Source organism: Nannobrachium achirus (genome assembly GCF_963921795.1).
Source record: "Nannobrachium achirus genome assembly, chromosome: 22".
Lineage (NCBI taxonomy): Eukaryota > Metazoa > Chordata > Actinopteri > Myctophiformes > Myctophidae > Nannobrachium > Nannobrachium achirus.
The window spans coordinates 8,973,847-8,996,600 of NC_137829.1; the positions used below are offsets into that span (position 1 = coordinate 8,973,847).

At 43.9% G+C, this 22,754-nt stretch overlaps 1 protein-coding gene across 4 annotated transcripts in view; it reads left to right on the forward strand.

The window, feature by feature from the left end:
• The window catches only part of abi3bpa (ABI family, member 3 (NESH) binding protein a), a 41,665-nt gene that overhangs the window by 18,834 nt on the left and 77 nt on the right, over window positions 1-22,754 (forward strand). Inside the window, exons 7-22 of one of the 4 annotated variants that reach the window (XM_080753193.1) lie at window positions 296-341; window positions 836-901; window positions 2,958-3,455; window positions 3,780-3,857; window positions 4,312-4,482; window positions 6,658-6,723; window positions 11,038-11,118; window positions 11,741-11,860; window positions 12,328-12,417; window positions 14,795-15,004; window positions 16,654-16,762; window positions 18,174-18,253; window positions 19,058-19,087; window positions 20,029-20,187; window positions 21,027-21,149; window positions 22,053-22,754. The exon at window positions 22,053-22,754 is cut by the window's right edge and continues 77 nt beyond it. In XM_080753193.1, coding sequence (XP_080609319.1) covers window positions 296-341; window positions 836-901; window positions 2,958-3,455; window positions 3,780-3,857; window positions 4,312-4,482; window positions 6,658-6,723; window positions 11,038-11,118; window positions 11,741-11,860; window positions 12,328-12,417; window positions 14,795-15,004; window positions 16,654-16,762; window positions 18,174-18,253; window positions 19,058-19,087; window positions 20,029-20,187; window positions 21,027-21,149; window positions 22,053-22,168 — 2,043 coding nt within the window. In that variant the 3' untranslated portion in view covers window positions 22,169-22,754. The remainder of the gene's footprint in view (window positions 1-295; window positions 342-835; window positions 902-2,957; window positions 3,456-3,779; window positions 3,858-4,311; window positions 4,483-6,657; window positions 6,724-11,037; window positions 11,119-11,740; window positions 11,861-12,327; window positions 12,418-14,794; window positions 15,005-16,653; window positions 16,763-18,173; window positions 18,254-19,057; window positions 19,088-20,028; window positions 20,188-21,026; window positions 21,150-22,052) is intronic. The other 3 variants (XM_080753194.1, XM_080753195.1, XM_080753196.1) reach the window with 3 other exon arrangements.

Genomic DNA, 22,754 nt, shown 5'->3' on the forward strand with positions numbered 1-22,754 from the left:
TTTTCTTTTTTTTTCTCGTGCATTACACAATGTGCAACCAAGTATTAAACAGGCGTTAAGGGATCTTGGAATAATAGGGTTTCCGCCGGCCGGGACGTTTACAGATTCAACATGGGGAAGGAGCTTGCAGGGTTTCATAATGAGGTGAAAATGCGGTGAGAGAAAGAAACATGAGGAGGATTTTGTCAGTTCATAAAAGGGATTTTGGTTTCACTATGTTGTGACTTGTTGTGACATTACATATTTGGACTAATCAGAAATGTCTTAATTCATCTTCTTGTCTTTCTTCCGACAGAAAACCTTCATGTCAGGCACACAATTCACCTTCCCTCCTCGCCATGGTAAGCCAATAGAGACTTTGGTCATCAACCCACTGAAACCTGTTTTAATACGGCAGCAGACGTTTTACAGGATACAGTGATTTATCACTGCTCAGAAATGTCTGTTTCAGCCCCCCTCACTGACCCTTGCTTTAAGACTCCGAGCTGGAAGAATTTTAACTGGATCTTTGATTTATCATTTTGCAGGCATCATCATCATCATGCCCAATCCTGTGGCGTAATCTTACAATCTTCCTTTGGCTGGTTTATTGTAGGCTATACGAGGATAAACTGCAGTCAAAGTCTTTCCTCACAATGAAGTTGTGTGCAGCATTATATATTCTTCAACTGTTATAATTTGTTGATTAAGATTGAGCTCTACTGCACAGATGCACCTACTGTATACTGGTATGGTATATTAACAGATTCTGTCTTTTTCAGGGCTCAAATAGACGTCTTCTGGGATAATTTATTGACTTTTTTAAATATTAATCACTTCCCTTTGTCCTTCCCAGTTCTCCATAATAGGACCAAGGGCAGGCTGCCCCTCTTCCGGAATGTAGCCTCCAAGACAACCCTCGGTAATTACCTTTGTGACCCTTAACTTGGCTCAAGGGGTTTTAGTTTTTTCTTTCTCCTCGGAAAAAGCTCCTGACCACAACTCTGACCTTCCTTTCTGAACTCTCCATCTCTGTCTCTTCTCAGGGAATCTTAGAGAAGTCGTCGTTCATCCACATCAGTTGTACTCACTACACACTGTAGGGCATAAGTATATTTCTCCCAGATTTCATGTTGTACATTATATTCCTCAGCTCCGACCCCCACCACTAGACAGGATTCCCTGTCAACCGCTGGAACCACAATGCCTCTGGTCACCAAACAGCCAATCGGTAAAATGAGTCACAGAATTATTATTTTTTTCAAAGCGCTTCATTGGCACTCAGCCTGGCTGCGTGCAATTACAGGCTTGGCAGACGGTATTTCCGGAGGTTGTCTTGTTTGTAAAGGACTGCATGAGCAAGAGTGCATGATGCATACTCTGAGTACAAGGATATTCATCCCCATGGAAGCCCGAAAGCGAGAGAGACTCAGTTCGTAATGAGGCTAAGGTAGGTGGCCTTGGCTTCACCGCATTTTAAACAATGTAGTTCATAGGTATTCAAGTATGGCCTCCAGGCTCTGTTAAGTTTTTCTTCTGCATTGAACTGACCAATATGGCACATATAGTTCATGCAGTAATTGCTAGTGAATCAATCAAACAAATGTGCCATCTAGCAGTGCTGTGGAGGCCTAGACTTGACTCACCTTGGTCTACAGTAACCATATGTTTGCGCAGAGAGAGAATGTCCTCTGGCCAACACTGAGAGCATTGAATAGGTGCTTCTCATTCACACAATACGTTACAGATCAGTCACATCCCACAAACTATGTGTCCATGTCTTTCTCAACATTCCATCCTCTGTCTTTCATCTCTTTACCAGTATGCCAACCATTGTACATTCATGTTTGTGTCCATCGTCCATTCATCATTATGGAACTTTGCATTACTTTTCTGTGTTTTTACTTGACTGACAGATACTAGTATCAATGTCCATACGTTACTTTCCTCATCTTCTTTTTTTTCCTTTTTACTATATTTGTTTCTTCTGATCCCAACCCAGAGGCTTTAGCTTTCAGCCAGATGCATTGTAGACGGTGTGAAGTCTGCATGGCGAAGTTGCATGCACCAGACATTCCTCTCTCACAGGAACTTTTAATAGTCTTCTTTTTTACTTCTACTTTTTATATTGTCTTTGACTTCTGTACCCCCTTATAATTTTCTTATTCAGTAGTTATTTACATTTCGAACCTCATCAATATCAGAAGGCCAGCTATTTTACAATGCTTGGATTCCGATTGTGTTCAATGTTAGTATAGGACACTGTGTTATGCCATCTATTGTACTGTATAGTTACATAACTGAACTGCCATAACCCAAGGAAGTACAGTACTATAAACATTACATGGCCATAAAGATGAGTAGAGGTACTAAACGCCTGGAATGTAAATCTGTTCTGTTGCTTTTCTGTTCCCCCTCTCTTTCTCTCTCATGCACTGTGGTGCACACCTGATCAGATTGAACAATCAATCTGGAACGGTCCATCAAAATCCCACGGCAGGCGATCAATCAGCGGCCATTAAAACCTCATGTCTCACAGCTCCTTAGAGGCAAAGCCAATGGATTTGAACGGCCGTCACTTGCATGCATCCTGGGCCTGGGTAGCCCAGTCTGTGCGTAGTAACACGGTTGTAACACTGCAAATAGCTCCATATGGGCTGTTGCCCTTTGAAATTGGATTCCCTATATCAGACTCGTGCCAGTTGGAATTCATCATTTAACCCCTGGTTTGGTCCACAATAAGTTCTGTGAGAGCTCAAACCAGCTGCTACAGTATTGGCTAATACAGGTACATTTGATGTCCATCTATCACTCTTCTATCTTATGATTTATTTGTTTTTCTAGAATGATTTAATCCACCTTTGTGCTCTTTTTTTGAAAGACATTAAATTGACGGTACAGGTGATTATTTTAGATATTGTGTTTGATAGAACCATGTTGTGCCATCATGGCTATACCTTTCTCTCTCACATACCCAGGAGGAGGAGACCAGCCCAGATCTGCTTCCCCTCCCTTCCTGGAGGTCCCCGTCCCACCAAAGCTCCTTCCTACCCTGCCCATTCCCACCACCCATGCCCCTGTGACAGTCCCACAGACAAAAGGAGAGAGACGGCAGGAACATACCCAGTCCCAACCCAAACCCAACCTCAGACCCCAATCCCAGCCCAAACAGCAAACCAAACCCAAGCCACAATCCCAGCCCAAGTTCAAACCCAAACCTAGACTCCCATATCAACCCCAGCCAAAGCCCCAGTCCAAGCCCAAGCCCAAGCCCCAGCCTCAACCAATGATACCACACAAGACCAGAACCAAACCTTTAGCCCCGCCTCAGAGTAAGGTTCAACCTGGGCCTCAGATCCACCCTGAGACCAGGACCCAGCCTCAGTCCTCCAGGGTCAACCAAAGTCAGACGGTCTCTCCGGGTAAAGACCCTGCTCTTTTCCATCAGCAATATAATATAGACTCTCAAATTTTAAGTAAGTACATTTTAAAGGGGGGATATTGTGTTATTTTGTCGTTACGTCAGTCACAATCTGATTGTGCAGTTATTGCATTGATTAATTGAAATTATATGCTGGGATCATCCGGTTCAGTCCATTTGAATGGCCTCGTTTTGCAACGATGCATTTCCAGTATTCCTCCTGGATGTCAAGCAGACTGTGTTATATGAAGTATTGTTTGACTCAGAGACAATGTTATGAAAGAATAGATAATGTAGGACATGCCCCCTTTAAAATTCAAGAAATGTCTAAAGCTGAACAGAATCTTCAGATAAATAGTGAGTTCTCTTCCACATACAGCTCCTAGTCGTCCAGAAGAGAGCAAGCCTCTGGCCATTCCTGCCCTGGCTACAGAGAAGGCCAGTAGTAACAATCTGGGTAAACACGATGACAGTTTTGTCCCATTACCGTCGTCCTCTTGTTGTCATCAAGCCACTCGAAACATAATGCTTTCAGTGAGCCTTCCAGCTGTCCATCAGTCATTGGATGATGTCAATGCTGGCATTATTCCACCCTCCACCCTGTGTGCTCCCCACCCTGCCATCACTCCTGCCTCCATCGCTGCCTCCATTTTCAGTCCACCACACTCACGCCACCCCTCACCATCCACAGCCAGACGAGTCCCGCTGATTTCGCCTTTAGCGATTTTCATTTGTGCTTACGTCACGTCATTCTTCAATTCATTTTTCCCCTCTGCTTTCCTCTTTCACGTTCCTACAGTTTGTGTTCACTTATGCTTACTCTCTGTTTGTTCCACCCAGGTCTGCTCAAGCAGGAAGTGGATTGTAACCTAACTTGACCTCACCCCCTACCCCCCCTTCTTTTCATCTAGGTGTCGGCATCCCGAAGCCTGCTGCTGTCCCTCGTTCCCCCATTATCCCAACAGCCAGAAACACCACGCTGTCTCGGCCTCGGGTCCCTCCCATTTCCAACCCTAATGGCCTCAGACCATTGCCTCCACCCAAGAGCTCCAACTCTTCCCTCACCTCCATCATGCCTGGGGGTAATGGAGCACTCAGTTCCCCTCCTTCTCTCTTCCACACATCCTTTATAACCATATGTGACTACCTCAGATTCCCTTCCCAGGTTTCCTGTGGCTCCTTAAAGTCTTAGAATAAAATCTGGGAAATTAAGTCAATATATTTAATTACATTTTGCTGTAGGCATTATATTCGCAGATGGTCCATTTAAGGCAGACGCACTGACTGTGTCACGCACAGTCAGTGGCCTATAAAATGATAGTGTGTATTTGTTTAATCAACATAGGAGATAAACAATGAGAGTCCGCCATTAATAGAAGTTTTACATTATGTTAGCTAGCTACAGACGTTTGAAGTATGGCTGTGTAATCTTTTTGTTATTATCAGTTGTGGTTGCTAGATAGGGATGAGCTAAGATGGGGAGATGCTAATTTAAGGAAAAATGGTTGGGGGGAGATTCTATATATTTCGGAGGTGGCTTGTCGACTCTGACAGGAAATGGGGCAAGGTGCAATTTACAGTGAAAGACATACACGCCACAAGCCAAAGTTAACTGGAGTTTATATCTAGAATACAAAGTCTGTCTCTACCCCTTAACTTGTTTTGAAGTGAATATCATATCCGTCTTTTCCTGTTGACTATTTTCTGACACACACACACACACACGCACGCGCACACACACATACACACACGCACACACACACACACACGCACACACGCACTCACACGCACACACACACAACACACACACACACACACACACACACAACACACACGCGCACGCACGCACGCACGCACGCACGCACGCACGCACACTCTCTCTCTCTCTCTCTCTCTCTCTCTCTCTCTCTCTCATGCACCTATTTTTGTCTCTTGATTTCAAGCTGCGAAATGACGGTCTGAGAGAGCGCCAGTTAGACATTGGGTTCAAATGACCACAGTAGTCTAGACCCAACATTGAGCCATTGTGAGCCTTTTTGCTCTTTCCCATTCCTCTCCTGCTTCTTCTTCTTTTTCTCTCCAAACTCCCCTTATAGTCCAGATGTGCCACATGTGCTCCCGGAGGTCCTCCCTTCTCGGTGTACATTTCACACCTTCACCTAAAGGAACGGTGGCGTCTTTGGGGTCAAGGGTCGTTAACATGATTTACGCTCCGGCTGGCCGGCCCGGGTGGGAAGTCTGGCCACAACACTGGCCAGGATACACCACATTTACACTGGCCATGCCAAGCCAAGCACTGCATGGGCAGCCAGCACCACCACCACCGCAGCAGCAGCCAGTCTCAGTCACTCAGGGGCGTCGCAAGGGGGGGGGAAGGTGGGACTGAGTTAATAGGGCCCAAGGTGGAGGGGGCCTTAATTATTTTATGCTTTAGCTATTGAAAAATAGCAGATATACAAGCTCACAGCGCGGCACCGAGTGCCGCGCTGCAAGCTTGTAGATCTGCTATTTTTTAAAAGTCGTGAAAATTTCTCTAAATACTAAATATTTTGAGATGGGGGTCCGTGGCCAAATACATATCATTTTGGGGGTCCTTCACATATAAAGTTTGCGCACCACTGACATAGAAACATAGGTTTTTCAAGAAACCTTAGAGGATCTACAAGCTAGATCTGCTATTTTTCAATAGTTAAAGCACAAAATAATGCACTCCCGGTCTAAATGGGTTAAACCCCCTCCCCTATGAAGAACATTCATGAGGGGCCCGCAGTGAATCCTTGTACCCAGGGCCCAGAATTTGGTGCGACACCCCTGAGTCACTAATTTCTGTCTCACGTACACACACACACACACACACACACACACACACACACACACACACACACACACACACACACACACACACACGCATGCAGGCACACGCGCACACAAAAAGACCTGGGGAAGGACATGAGTTAGAGCGGGGAAGTCAAATGATAGTCTAGATGTTGTGCTTTAAAGTCTCGCCAGTTCCACGTGTATGTCTTTAACATGTGCATAAACCAGGTGGATGAAAGCACAAACAACTGTCCAGCTGTGCAACAAAAAAAAAAAAACGTGCGTCCAGGGAAAGACACCCGTCTATCTTTCTCTTCTGGCTCTCCGTTTCCTCCGCATCGCGGGGCTCCCTTTGGTGTTCCCTCATGTGAACACATGTTTGGCATGTTGTCAAGACATGCAGGCATTTTCATAACAGACCCCTCTTCTCCCTCCAACAGCCGACGGGGAGCACCATAAGGGCCATGGCCTTCTCAAACCCGCGTTGAGCTCCAAAGATAAACTGGGTAAAGACGAAAACCCGAGGCTTGACTCTCGGTATCCCCTCACCCACACTAACCATGCGTCTCTGAGAGGCATTGTTTTGTCCTGTCAGCCACGGTGTCACTGACCTGTGCTTATGTCACAATCCCTTGGTGCTTTGTGTGGCCGCGTCTGTGTTGTCTAATATGTAGCGCGTCATCAGCTGGGACTGAGGCTGAATCTCGATACTCAATACTTCTCCCTCGTCACCAGGTGCACGCCTGTCAGCTCCATCTTATTTTGACTACTGCACACGGGGAATTGCAGTTGTGATAACATCACACAAGACTTTGGTCAATTGTTAACTAAAATGCTTCCAATTATTCTAACCGTTAAATTTAAGCCCCTTATGGTGTGAAGGATGGATGTGGTTTGCCCTTATTGTTCGATTGCATTGTTTCCATGGTGCCTGCCAGTCTCAATTAATCAAAGTAATTGGATCCATGTCAGTTAATAATTCATCCCATGTCTGGATCACATGTATTCATGGTGACACTCCTTTCACTCCCAGTTGCGTGGACCTTTTGAGGAGAGTTGTGCTTCAGTTCCATGTCCCAGCTGGTGTGTGTTATTTCTGGAAACTTGGACGGTTTCAGAGTCCTTCACGGAGCCAGCCGCAAAGGCTCTCTGGAAGTAGCTCTACAGAAAATAAGTACACTTTTGTTGCCTGCCATCCTATAGCCTACACAAATCCAAACCAAATGACCAGACCTTCTGACAAGGCTTTGCAACAATGAGGATCTTTTTAAAGGGAAATCAACGGCTAGCAAATGTAAAATGAAGTACATTTTGCACACGTTTTTATCCTTTTTTTAATTATTATTATTATTATTATTACCCGGATAAGAACAATATTCTTTACAAACCATTCAGCTACAATATATTTCAACTTGAATTGGTTTCAAAGCCTTGCTTTTAGTGGACTGCAGGTGTGTAATGGACAGTGTCCATCCATGAATCCCCTCTGAAATGTGTGTTGCAAAAGCAACAAACCTCAATGATGTGGAACAGTGGTATGTATTTCTTTGGGAATATTTTTCTGGGCAGAGGGTAAAGCTCTGTGTTTTGACTGCGTGTATATTTTCACTTTCTTGCCTGGAGATGAGAGGATCTGACACAAACCAGCCCTAAAACCCCCCTGCTGTTTTAACTCAGAGTGTGATAAAAAAAAAAGACCTTTGCAGCATTGAGGGCTTTTGCACCCCTAAAGATTTAGTCTGGACATTGTGCAGTGCATTGTGCTTTAGTATACTACATTGGTGGCCAAACAGACTCAAACATTTTCATGTCAAGGACCCCCTAATTGATGTATTTGGCCGCAGACTCCCTTACGAGAATACTGTGCCAGGGACCCCCATAATACACACTAAAAACTCATGGGTCATTTCTTGACCCAAATCATGGGTCATTTGTGTTAGGTCACATTTCTGGGTCATTTCTCAGAGCCACAACCCTTCCTTGAGTTATTGGGATATTATTTTGACCCAATTCCAGGGTTGTTCGAGTTAGGTAATATTTATCTGGGGGTGACCCGTTTTTGGGGTTAGTGGTAACCCCTATACTTGGGTCAGTTGTCTAGCTTTGGGCCAATCAGGGGACAGGCACCATAAACCTGTTTGCAAAGCATGCTGGGAAAAGCATTTTTCTAGGTTTCCAGAGACATTTTCTAAGCTGTTGGGAGCTAAAAATGCTAAATATGTCATATCCATGTGTCTGTCTCGGCAAGCTGTCTGTCATATGTCTGAATTTGATTTGTCAATATTTGAGCCTAAACCCTAACCGTAAGTGCTTGGCTGCTAGCTTAGGGTTGAGCTCCCTCCCCAACAGCTTGTCTGAAAGAGAAGAACTCATAGTAATTCTGAGATTATTTTTGTGTATCTTCTCTAAACTATTCTGACTATAGTATTATCAACATTGTTGCATAATATATTGTATGCACTTTTATGTTGATATTACCAATCTTCGAACAAATCATCTGAGAAGAAACCCTGAAACATTTCTGATGTTATGTTAATGACAGATAATATTGACATTGTCATTCTAAAGACCATGCATATGTAGGTTGTATTCATTTAGCCCACTCAACCCCAAAACTTGGGTCATATTGACTACAATCTTGGGTCATTTTAAACAAATAATTTGGTTATTTATTTGACCCAATTTATGGGTCAATATTCATAACCAAATTTCTTGAGTTAAAATAACCAAACCTGGCATTGGTCCCTATTTGACCCGTGAGTTGGATCAAAAATGACCCAAGTTGAGTTGTTTTTGACCCAGCAGTTTTTAGAGTGTAGAAGATTTGTGTAAATGATTCTACATTATTTTTCAAAGGGTTTGAAAATAAATATTCAAAATTCTTCAAATAGCCGATGTATAAAATAGGGTTAAAGTGGGTTAAACTGAGTACAATTGTGATGCTTTGTTAACTCATTTTGCTGGGGACCCCCTAGAACTCCTGGGGGTTCCCAGTTCCCATACCCCACTTTTAGAACTACTGCTCTATAGAACATGTTACCTACATTACTTTGATGGTGACATCACTTCCAACCTTTTCTCCAAGCCTCTGGCTTGGGGGAACAAACAAATTGACGTTGTTGCGGACCTGCGGTCCACAGAGATTGTCAGTCAATCATGCCTGCATTACTCTAAATGTGTATGTTGTGAGGTTGGCACACCAATGACTAAAAAACCAATGGATTAATTATGGCTTCAAACACATGAACCCTATTCTGGTGGGAACATTTGGTGAAAGAAGCAGATCTAAAAAACTCACAGCACAGCGCATCACGCAATGCGTTGTGAGCTTGTAGTTCAGCTGGAGAGATTTTGTGTAGAGGGAAAAGATTAGTGGAAAGAGAGGGCCAGGGATAGATCCCGGGGGACCCTGGTCAATATATACTGTACAGTATATCAGGTGTTAATCAACACATTTTCCGTTGGTGGATATTTACTCCAAGCGTGAGCCAGAAGTTTTTTTCCCCCCATGTATGCTTATTGTTAACCAGTTTGACTTGTTGGCAGGTGTAGTCTTGGTTTCTTGTGATAGCCTTAGTGTATCTCTCCTGCATGTGTATGCCAGAGGTCACTGATTTATACTGACCAGGGCTTCAGGCGTGAGGAGCTCAGGTCAGCTGTAACCAGGGATGAAACAAGCCAAGAAAAATGTTTACAGGCTGCCGTTGCCTCACTCACTGCAGAGGGTTTCAGGCAATTACAGAATGTTTGCGACAGAAAGTGCCACAAATTAATCTTTCAGATAAGAGAATGCCAAATGCTGATGGGACGGCTCTCCCTTCACATAGCTCCCTGGGAAGATCTATGGAGCCCCATGAGGCTTAGATAATCTGGGAAATCACTCAGTAACTATGCAACATGCAGTGGAGGGCTCTGGTGTCAAGCCTCCCGGGATTTCTTCACCTCGCTTTAAAAAGTACATGATTTAAAATGCACATGCTCATCTATGAGCATTATATAAAACATTAAATCAGGTGTGGGTCCTCCCGTTTAGCATCCTGAATTTGACAGCTTGGCGGTCAAGAGGCTTCACTGTTAGCTCTTTGCATTTTCTTGCAGTTTGTTCCCCAGCATGCTAAAGTTCCTTTGTCCTCCATTGTCCAACAAAGCGAGTTGAGACTGAAGCAGAGCTGGTCTACGTCTTATGCCCAGGGCTGTGTTTTATTTTATCGCATCCTCTCTGGAGCAGGAACAGTAAAGGGATTGTGAAGAATTTGGCCTGGTCGTACCAGAGGATTAATTGAGAACAGGTTTTCTTACTCTATTTTGTTTGAGATATATAAGACTGAGCATAAAAGTTATTGGAGCTTGTGGTTCGCTTTTTTTTTTGCATCCACACATATGATTTTTAAGTTCATCTGATTGTTATTTTTCTGGGTTTTATAGTGAATAGTTATAGTTGGGTTTATGGTATCTATCAAGGTTATTAAAAGTCGACATGTTTTTGTTATTAGTCACAGACCACAGCGTTGCACTGCGGTGGCACTTCACAAGAGACTTCAGCATTTCACATCCAGTCTGTCTGGCTTTTATGTACTTTATTGTTGCTTGCGTTGTGTCTGTGTTTGCATACTTTTCCTTGTGTTTCACCACACAGCTTCACCACAGTCTTCATCGTTCCTATATATTTCCTCCCTGCCAACACATGCTATTCACTCAATAATTGCACTAATGTAACAACTGACAAAACTTACTTTCAGTTTTGTATCTCCACTCCAAGCCACCATAGTCTGGTTCACAAGCACGTAATGCCTAACCCTGCCATGGACTTTATTTCCCAGGCTCTTCTGCAGTCCTGCGCCCGTCTCTCTCTCATCCAGTCAACAAGAGCCCAAACCTGGTGGGGCAACCCAGTGACCATGGTGAGGCTGAACACTGGTGTAGCTGGTCCATTATTACAACCACAGCAAGCCTTAAGAAACACTTCCTTGCCATGCATTTGTGTATCTGTCTGTATTCATGTGAAAAATGTGACCAACTCTCTTTTAAAGATTTGCACTGAAACATACAGAAGTGTTGCCCAAATATGAATTCTGCCTAAACAGAAACATCATTGTTCTTTTCAACAGGTTTCCATCACTGGAGCTGTTTTTCTGCTTTACTGTACCTACACATGCACAATCTCTTTCTGCCTCCACACACTTTATGTGTGCGCGTGGCTGGGTGTGCGCACGTACCAAGGAGAGAATGAGTGTGTGTGTGTGTGTGTGTGTGCGTGCGTGCGTGCGCGCATGTGCGTGCGCGCGTGTGTGTGTGTTTGGTGTGTGCAAGGCAAGCGCATGGTGTCAGTGAGTACATTCTGGCTGAACCCCTCTAAAAGGCACGAACCCTGTTATGCAACATGCGCTCTCAGATTTTTCAGGCAGAAGGAAGGAGCGTGCTGAGATGCACTGCAGGGATGTCCAGAGCAGATGGATCACAACTGTATGCAGAGAACAGATGAGACAGCCGAGCTGATCTCTCCTCCTCCTGCTCTGTCCTCAGATAAACCCATGGACCTGATTCAGGGAGACAAGGAGTCCATCTTGAAGCCATTCCCCCTGGTCACAGCCAAGCCCAAGCAAGAGCGCAAGCAGACGACCACCTCCGCCCCGGCAGTAAACAGTACGAGTGCATCAGTGGTTGAGGGTGTTTGTTTGTTTGTGTCTGTGGAGGGTACAGCTGCCTGCATAACTGGTTTCATACCGGTTTCAGTTAATGTCCTGAGTGCTCAACACAAATTTCAACTGGACATGTACCCTTATGGGTCCATAATTAAATTGATAGGTACGGCATCATTTGTGAAAGTATGCACCTTCAGGGCATGAACTGGTATATTAGAGCTTCAGGGAACCTGTATGGTTATAGAGAATGCATGCGTCACTGTGAGTTTGTGTGTATGGCAGAAAGTCAAAAGTGAGAGAGCGAAAGAGAGAGAGAGAGAGAGAAAACTGAGACAGAAAGAGAAAAAGAAAGAGTGGAAGCCAGAGCAGGTGCTGGCGAGCGGTTGACCTGGCCTGGGCCAGAGCGAGCTTCCAGGGAATGCTGGCACTTCCAACTGATCCCAACCCATCTCTCTCATTTCCCCTCAGGCAGCCGTTTTGACATCTACGAAAACTCCTCCATATTCAGCGCCCTGCCTGCCTCGGACGTGGACGCCATGGGCAAGAAACGCTTTGTAGGTAAGACGTCACGTCGTTTACATCCCATTGCATACATTTTAAATTCATGCCCATCGGCACACAATGGCTTGTTGCATCATTTGTCTTGTATTGGCTTTTCAATTAGTGCAAGGGTCTTCAACAGGTGGTCCGGAACCCCTAGGGGGTCCTCAGAGTTACTACAGGGGGTCCTCCAAATCTTTGTGTGTATCTTTCTCCTTTTTTTACATTAACCACTTAAACACTAGTGGCCATATTCTGAGAACTTTACCCAAAAATATCAGATCTACAAGCTCACAACGCCTCACAGCGCAAGGCACTGTGAGCTTGTAGATCGGCTATTTTTGTCAAAGAGGTTTGGTGTAGAGGGGAAAAATGTTTTGGCCGAGTCGTCTTCCTCCCTGTGCGCTTCGCGTGCACGATCCGTGCACATCGAGGTAAGCGAATGTAATCCACTCCGTATGAAGCGCCCATGTCAACTTTTTTCTGATCAAAAACATCACGGACAGATGCTATGCTAACGCCTCCTCCTACAATGAAAGTGGACGGGACTGTGGCTATGCTGGCTGAAAGCTACCAGAAGCACTTCCGGTTCAGAGGGTTGAGAGAATGATCCTTTTAGATCATTCGAAGAAGAGTCGGAGGACAGCTGCCGATCATTTTTTTTTTATCATCATCATTTATTTTGTTTTTAATGACCTAGTACAGAGAATTCCGGTCGGCTAATTTAAGTACAGAAGAAGTACGGTTTAATCCGGTTTTAATATTAACTCATTCTGTGCCAGCGCCCTCTAGGGGCCAAGGAATGCCAGGGTATCTCTCATAGGCGAGCGCTTTAGCTTCCAGGACCTCACCTTCCAGGACCTCACGTGCTCACGTTCATGCACGTCATGGAAATGTCCCGGATGATAATGCTAAAAGAATGGCTATTCCCATTTTGTCATCTAAAAGATCATTTTTGGGCGATTTCGCCGTAAATAAACCTTGCGCCGCTTCCCTAAAGACACAATCCAGAGATATAAGCCTTCAAAGATGTGGTCTTTCATTGGATTAGGCGGAGATTGGCGATTTCGCTCGCAAATTACGTCCGGCCGGGAGGTTGCTAGCTTTCGGCTAGTAGCTAGAAAAATCAGGCCAGGCTTCAGAAGGCCTCTTATCATTTTATTCATTTAATTAAAAAAAGCCAGACTACTTCGGGATCGGCACACTCGTGTACTCATCGGAAGCGGCGCCGAACATCGGGTGAACATTGGGGAGCTCAAAAATGTATTTTAAACCATTTTTAATGGAATATATCGTCGGACAGAGTAGAATGGCTAGCTGGCTAGCGGCTAGCGAGCCAGGACCACCCACGACTCTACAAGCAGCTCGGGGTAAGTGAATTAATAAAAAAAAAAATTGTATTGGATTGAAATAAAGCCGAACTAGTTCGGGATCGGCACAGAATGAGTTAAGTGGCTCCCCGTGGATGAGAAAGAGTTAAGTGTTGATAGTTCACGTGGTTAAATATCTGAAAACACAAATTGACATGAATCCAAACTGCACTGATGATCATGCTGTCAAACAATAAAACTATATGGAATCTATGAAAAGGTTGTGGCGGTCCCTGCTTCATTGCGACCGTAGGGAGCTACTTACTGTAGAAACCTCCACCGGCTGTCTGTGAGTGAGTCCGTCACACGTCACACGTCACAATTTTTCCCTGCTTATATCTCCACAACCGTTGCCCCGATCCATGCCAGATTTTACACACACACTCCTTGCCTGCCAAACTACAACCTCCAAGGACCCCCGGAGCCCCAGGGACCCCAGGTCCCTGGGGGACCCCCAGCTGTAAAAAATGACCAAATGTGCAAAAATGACCAAATGACCACCCCAACGGGGCTGCTCACGGGGAATTCCCGGGGACCACCGACTCCTGGTGCTCCAGAACGTTTGCAAAAGTTGTGGCGCCCCCAGTGGAGGACCCCCTGCCACTGCAGCGCACATAAAATGCCGTAACTCGGGCTAGGAGCGTCTGGGAGAGCCGGGGCCGGTACCTATTCGTCCGCCAAGGCAACGCGGAGACCCCACCCCTCATTTCTCACATGGCCCTATTGTAGCGCCACCTTCAGGCCGATTTTTAAAACACATTTTTGGACACTGCTCCTACAGTTTTTGCCCTAAAATCACGAATATCACTACACAGCATGTCTACACTCATGTCATCAACATGGATCAGGAAGATTTTGGAAAAACAAATTTTTGCCCTATTTGTGGAGATAAGCCACCTACGGTCGCTTATCTCCCGATTAGGGAGTCTTACTGGTCTCTCTCTCTCTCAACTAAGGGAAACGTTGAAGACCCCTGAATTAGTGAATGCAGGCGTGCCTCTCTGAGCGTCCTTTTCTGCCCACAGCTCCTCATGTGATCTACAAGACGGATAAGAAGCCAGACGAGCCGTGCTCCATCACCACCTCCCTCAGCTACTTCCCCGAGGAGGAGGGAGGGGAGCAGAACGTCACGGCTCCTCCCCGCTCGCCTCCGTCCAACCTCACCGTTGTCACAGTGGAAGGATGCCCGTCCTTTGTCATCCTCGACTGGGAGAAATCGGACAACGACACTACAGGTGTGTGTGTGTGTGTGTGTCTGTGTGTGTGTGTGTGTGTGTGTGTGTGTGTGTGTGTGTGTGTGTGTGTGTGTGTGTGTGTGTGTGTGTGTGTGTGTGTGTGTGTGTGTGCTGTGAGTGTGTGTCAGTGTCGTCCCAAATTCTTGGCCCTGGGTACAAGGATTCACTGCGGGCCCCTCATGAATGTTCTTCATAGGGCCTCCCCCCTGGTTTAACCCATTTAGACTGGGAATGCATTATTATGCATTATTTTGTGCTTTAATTATTGAAAAATCTTGAAAATGTGTGCAAGTCTTTGAATATTTCAAATCCTTCTAAGGTTTTTCTATGTCAGTGGTGCTCAAACGTTTCTCAAAATATTTTGGGTGGTCCAGATAACCTTTTCAGCAATTATTTAGCAAATTATTAGTCTTAATGAGTAATGACATAACATTAGATCTCTTGACACTAGTGCCTCGCACAATTTTCAAAAGCTTCTGTCGTACAGTCTGTAACGGAAGTGCAGAGTGGATTACAGTACAGTACCGTCTCCTCCCCACCTCCGCTTCGTCTTACCAGTCGCGGAAATTCCTAGTCTGTAAATCAAATTAGTCAAAGCATACTGTAGGCTATATAGCTTGCTGCTTATCAGAAATGGAAATGCAAAGATGTTTTAAAGATATTTTCAAAATACATTTTCGTGAACGGAAGTGATGAAAAGATGGCGGCTTCCGGAATCGCCTTTCAGGGGGTGTAGTTCCAGTCTCAAAGCATGCAGAGATTGTGGAATTGTTTTCACAGGACACAATATTACCTTACCATGCTGCTTCATATGGACTTCATTTGTGCCTTGCCTTTAATAGTTTCTGATTTGTAGCCTATGTTATGGGTACTCAAAGCCTGAGTCAGAAATATCAATGCTTGATATCATAGGCTATTAGGCTACTTGCTATCAGAGCATAGTTATGACTACAGGATAGAACAAAAACGCCTCACAGACGTAAATTCACACAGACACGGTTGCAGCCTATTTGATAAACGCATTGATTGAACACAGACCTCAGATCATATTGTGGGCTGTAAGCGTCCACGTTCGTTAACGCAATGACACTGATAGACATGGCCCTGGGTGTAATAATAATTCAAATTACCGTAATCGTTGAAAAAGTGGGGGAGGTGGGGCGGGGGGGCGTTGAAGCATGCGAATGAACAGAATGATTAGTTGTTTACGGATTCAGGTGTGATTTAAGAAGGGCTTTACAAAGGTCTCCTGAGCAGCAAGGTGGCTATGGCTGTGTCAACATGAGGACCTCATTAGACATGCTTAGGCTTAATGAGTCTGTAATGTATTATGGAACTCCATCTGCACTTAATTATGCTATGTGTCCATATAATATCAACATGTTGTTGAGGAGACCACATGCTGAGCTCCTTGCGGCCAACTCTTTCAAGGCAACCTTATGAGAGTCATCCAAAGCCCCATGTTCTGTCCTCAATTTTCACATTCCTCTAATTATGCCTGGGTTGCTTAAAAAGAAAGAAGACGTTTTGTATTGTAACTGCTGCATCTGTATAATATTTATTGGGTTGTTAAAATGCAGTTATTCATAGTTAAAATGTGTGTTTGTGTTATTGAACGCCTTTTGTGGGATTGTCGGTTCCTTTGTCAGAGTATGAAGTCACATCCACCACCACAGGCCCTAATGGCGAGGAGGTGTCCATTTTGACTACCACCAACCAGACGCACACAGCTGTGGAGAACCTCATACCAGAGAGCAGGTACGCTGCTGGCTGCTCATTCAGACCGCTGTGACGGTTCTCTGCAACATTCTAATGATGTTCTCTCAACTGTAGGCTAAAAAACACTGGTGAACAGCATGATATTGTTGCCGTCTTTTTTGCCGGTTGCAAAAATGTAAACAGGGTTGGAAAATACTCGGATGACACAGGATCAGTTTAGTAGCAATATTCGTTATATATGTTTTTGGTACGATATGGAGCTACTTAAGGCCATTTTGTCCAATACCTACTAAAAATACTTGAGGCCTTCACGACTAAAGATTTATTACACTAGTAAGCTTTACTACACACCCAATAAAGAGACAAATATTGAACAGAGCATTGCTATTGTACTATCACAGTTTGACATTTTGACACCCAAATGTGGGATTTGGGGTTTTGTTGGATAAACAAAAGGCAAAGCCGAGCTGGGTGGAGTTTTTAATTGGACCAGCTAACATCATTCTAGATCCTCGGAATTCACCAGAACCGTTCTCTGGGCTTGGTCTGCTGGCCCATGGATTGCTAGGACATCTGAACATAGCACATGGAATAGTCATTAGTTCTCTCTCTCTCTCTGTGTGTGTGTGTGTGTGTGTGTGTGTGTGTGTGTGTGTGTGTGTGTGTGTGTGTGTGTGCGTGCGTGCGTGCGTGCGTGCGTGCGTGCGTGCGTGCCAGTGCGTGCGTGCGTGCATGCGTGTTTGTGCGTGTGCGTGTGCGTGTGTGTGTGTGTGTGTTGACCCGAACCCAAGGCTGTCTTGAGAATAAAAATATCAAGTGTCTCTGCTCTGGGGGAATGAGGAATATGAAGTAAAACTTCTCAAAAGTTACGATTATAGTGAACAGCAGTGACTAGGGTTTCCATTCCACACTCTTTTCTTGGGTATGTGGACTCTCTGTTTTACTATCCACGATTCAAAATGACATTCCACGCCTGGTAAAACAATCTCGGTGCTACAGGATAGGACTGCAGCCTGCAGCTATCGATTATTTTCATAGTGATTATGCAATCGATATCTTTTTGGATGAGTTTTTAATTCAAATGTATTTTGTATATCAATGAACTGAAAATATTATTACGTTTTTTATAATCAACTACTAAGTCGATCAGTCTCATTAACCACTATTTTATACTCTGTGGTACAACATATCATGTGAAAAGATATGATCTACGCTTGTAGATCATATCATGTGATGTGTTGTGAGCTTGTTTATCTACTTTTTACTGTATTTCTGAAAATCTATTAATCTATTAAAATCGATCATTCTTTATGATCGTATGAATTGATTAACTGTTGCACCCCTACAACAGTATACTGTGTGAATTGGATATATAGGAATCAGTTTATCTGAAAGGCTTCAGAAATTGACCCTATACGTTATTTGTTATTGTTTTTCTTTGCCCCATTAGTTATGAATTCAAAGTGACACCAAAGAATGACTTGGGAGCGGGACCCCCCAGTGAGCCGGTGTCCTTTAGCACGGAGTCTGGTGAGTCTCAGCACAAACTCCTTCACTCATTTTAACCACACCACAGAGAATCCTTGATCACATGTGTTAGCTGTTAAATGAGGGACTAGTTAGGTGCCTGTTAATAGGCTCAACTTAGCCTCTGTGTATGTTGCTAATTATGAGGCTACGATTAGCATAACTTACCATCTCATAAGGTGTGCAATTAAGCAGTTGTTAGTCTAATGATTTCAACGTGGCCTCCTGATTTTTTAAGCTTGGAAACCACTGGGGCTTGATTGATGGAGACCCAGGGGTGCTGTCGAGTTGCCAGACATCACCTCAGGCTAATTCCTTAATCCAGGAACCTTGATCACTAACATGGGGACAGAGCACTTTGGGTGATAGTTACTTAACACAGGGGTTCCCAAAATGTTCCATGCTGAGGACCTCCAAATGGCCATAGGCTCTGGCTGTGTATTGCGAAATGGCTTGTGAGCTTGTAGATTGGCACAAAGTTTTATTTTATACAGATGAAATTGATGTCCAAAAGGAGAATAGGTCCCCACTGGTCAATGAGTTGGGTTGAATGTTATCACATTTCTGTAGTGATGACAGAGTGCTTTGCTTAACTGGCCTCTTGCCTTTATGCAATCAAAGCCCAGTATCTTGAGGCTGAACCTTTTCAATGTGAAGCCAAATAGTTTCTTATGTAAACTAATACTAATACAGTTTATCTAACACAATTATCCCAGATGTCTCGACTGTGCAACTTCATCATCAAGTTGTTTTGACGATGTGATTCATTTTATCTCATTATTTCTGCTCTTCCCCTCCCCTTTTCAGCGGATCCTCGGGTCAGTGAGAATGTATCAGGTGAGTGCCATGCTATCAACACATATCACCACAGAATGGAAACCTTCTAAAAAACATATTATTAAATAGCTAAAGCTTGTGTTAATTATTTTCATTGGTTAAATATTTATAAAACAGACAGCCTTTTTTTTTAAGATTAGTTTTTGGGCTTTTATGCCTTTATTGATAGGACAGTAGACTGACAGGAAAATGGGGGGAGAGATGGGGAATGACACGCGACAATGGTCGTCCGGATCGGGAATCGAACCAGCGATGCCGCCAGGCATCCATGCCTATGTGGCAATGCCTAAGTGGTATGCGCCCTGGACCAGTAGGACAGCGGGTGCCCCTCCCACAGACAGACTTAACCACTTTCAACATGGCATTCCCTTTGGGAACGGCATTATGGGCAAATATGTGATTTTTATTCAATTTGTAAGTGCAAATCAAGAGCTGTCATTAGCTCTTACAGTACCAGTAAGACTCCCTAATTGGGAGATAAGCAACCGTCAGGTCGCATGTAAAAATCGCCCTGATGGTGGCGCTAAATGGGACAGATGTTGATGACATGACTCAAGACATACTGTGTAGATTTTAGGGCAAAATCTGTAGGAGCAGTGTCCAAAAATGTGTTTGAAAAAATTGGCCTGATGGTGGCGCTAAAGGGGACAGATCCATGATGATGACATAACTGTAGACATACAGTGTAACGACCAGTACCATGAATAATGATCGTATCCTTTATTTAATCAAGTAAAAGTCTCATTGGGTTAAGAATTACATGCTTGCTTACAAGCCTCTACTTCCAAAGCAAGTAAACAGAGGCAGAGGCTATACAGGGCATTATTTAGGTCACACTGGAAATTGCCTTGATTGGCCAATCAAAATCTAATATTCAACAAAGGTGTGTAATTAATATGAATAAATAAGACTGGACTTAGCCAATGTTCTCTCTCACACAGGAAAGGATGCCATCTGGACCCAGTTCCCATTCAGAGCTGATGCGTACTCAGAATGCAATGGCAAACAGTATGTGAAGAGGACCTGGTATCGCAAGTTTGTCGGCATCCAGCTCTGCAACTCCCTCAGATACAAGATCTACCTGAGCGACTCACTTACTGGTAAGTGTTTGCATATCAATCCATGTGACTGCTGCTTGTTCAATATAGGCGGCGCTAGGGGGGTGCTTGCAGGTGCTTTAGCACCCCCAAAGAAGCCCATAGCACCCCCTTAGCACCCCCAAGAAATGCTCAGCCAAATACTATTTTTTTCCACTGTCCTCAAATACTATTATCCTTGTTCAAATCTGTGACATTGGTGAAAGAAAGGTTCCTGCCCACCACTGTAGAAACTAGAAGTCATTCATGATAAGTTAGGAGAAAAATAAAATGTGACAGAAATTGTCAGTATCTGCATCCTATAGCCTATAGCCTATACGTCACTCCTTTTGTTGATGGTATTACCATTTATTTAATGTGTCTCAACACTTGTGATGCAATACTTGAATGTTAGGCTACTGCATGAACAGTGATTCGCTGTTTCACAATGTGCATGGTTTTGTGTTTGTTTCTTATATATGCATTGGTAGGCTATTAATATCCACAACTACTTAGCAAATAGCACCTCAATTAATAGCCACGCTCCCTTCCAGCACCCCCATTAAAAATTGTCTGGAGCCGCCACTGTTTCAATCATAATGTGCTAAACACTGCTTCTGAAGATGCTATGGTACAGTCGAGTGTATGGCTTATACCAGTGGTTCTCAAAGTGGATTCCAGGGACCATATATTGACCCAGTCCCATACAAGTCTGTAACTCTTGACAGTGTACAACTGTTTAAGGTTCCATTTGTACACTGTCAGAGTTAAGGGGACACCCTGAAATTTGAAAGTTTGAGAACCACTGGGTTATACCATTCTGTGGCTGTGGAACCAAACACCTTGCCCCTCTGACTTTGTAGGAAAGTTCTACAACATTGGAGATCAGACGGGTCATGGTGAAGACCACTGTCAGTTTGTAGACTCCTTCCTGGATGGACGAACTGGCACAAAGCTGTTGGCAGACCAGCTGCCCCGCAGAACAGGTATGTTCAGGGGTGGGAAAAGTACTCAAATATTTTACTCAAGTAAAAGTATCAATAGGTACTGCAATATAGAAATACTCTGTTGCAAGTAAGAGTCTGGAATTCAAAATGTACTTTAAAAGTGTGAAAGTGTTGGCATCAAATGTACTTAAAGTAACACAAGTAAAAGTACCAAATGTTTGAAAATAGCAGATCTACAAGCTATAGTAGTATAGTGATTTATGTATGTTTTATAATATTATAATTTATATATGCAAAGTAACTAGTAACTAAAGCTTTCAAATAATTGTAGTGGAGTAAAGTAAAAGTATGGGAAATTGGAGTAAAAATACCTCACAATTGTACTTAAGTAAATGTATAGTTACTTTACACCACTGGGTAAGTTAGCTGACTATAGCTATTTAATGGATGCTTTTAACCAGGGACATGCAGAGAATGTTAGAGAGGCAGGGGCTGACATTTCTAAAAGGGCCTTTTGGTGAAAATATCGAAAATAGCAGACCTCCAAGCTCACAACCCGTCGCGCTGCGACACGTTTGTGAGCTTGGAGGTCGGCTATTGTCAGCTCTTGATACCACACTGAACTATAATAGCATAATCAAGTCAATACAACAGATTTCTACACAGAGAGGGCAATTCTTTCGACATAAGATGCTGCATTTAAGTTCAGGAGAGTTTGGACAAGGCAATATTCTCTTGAATGCTGCCTTCGGGTATGTCATGGAAAGGAGGGCATTTTAATTTCTTTCACCATAGTAAAAACTGCATTCATGGTCTGGAGAGGACACTTTTCATAGACGGACAAAAGGGCAGGGGCTCAAGCCCCCTTTCATGTCTATGTGTGCACGTGCCTGCTTTTAACTACTGAACGGTGTGGAAACCCCCAATCTGTCCCTGTCTCAGGATTCTACAGAGCAATGCGGCAAGAACCTGTCAACTTTGGAGAGATGGGAGGGAACTCGCATGTAACCTATGTTGGATGGTACGAGTGTGGCACGCCCATCCCCGGGAAGTGGTAGGACCCAAGTGGGGTGTCCAGGATACTGCCTGACAGGAGAACGATGTCCTTGGGTGTGAGAAGGAACAGGAGGCCTGAGGAGGCCCAACTAGGCCCCAGGGCAATGGGCCTCTCTTTCTTGTTAACCATGGACACTGTAGATAGGTCCATCTGTCCGAAGAGGTCCTACTCTCCCATGTATGTCTGTACAGGACTATTAGGTGTCAGAGAAATCTATTGAGTGCATTTGTAATATCACAGGTCTTAATTTCACTATTTATCAAACACAATGTCATGACGAGGAGGTGAAGTTACAGGAGTTTCAGAGAGAATCAAAATGTTGAATATGAACACAGAGAAAATGTTGGGAAGCTGGCTCCCAAAAATGTAATATCTTGTATTATGTTATTTATCTAGGGATTGTTATAAAATGTGTGTGTTCTCTGTGTGTGTTCTGACTTTTTGATATGAAGTCAAAATGGTTCCCAGTACTTGCATGGTAAGGAAAATAAGACATTTGATTTTTGCACACAAACAAGATGTCAAGCAGTCGTTTACTGTACAGTCACAGAATATGTAAATGCAAGCACATACAGCAGCTTTACAGG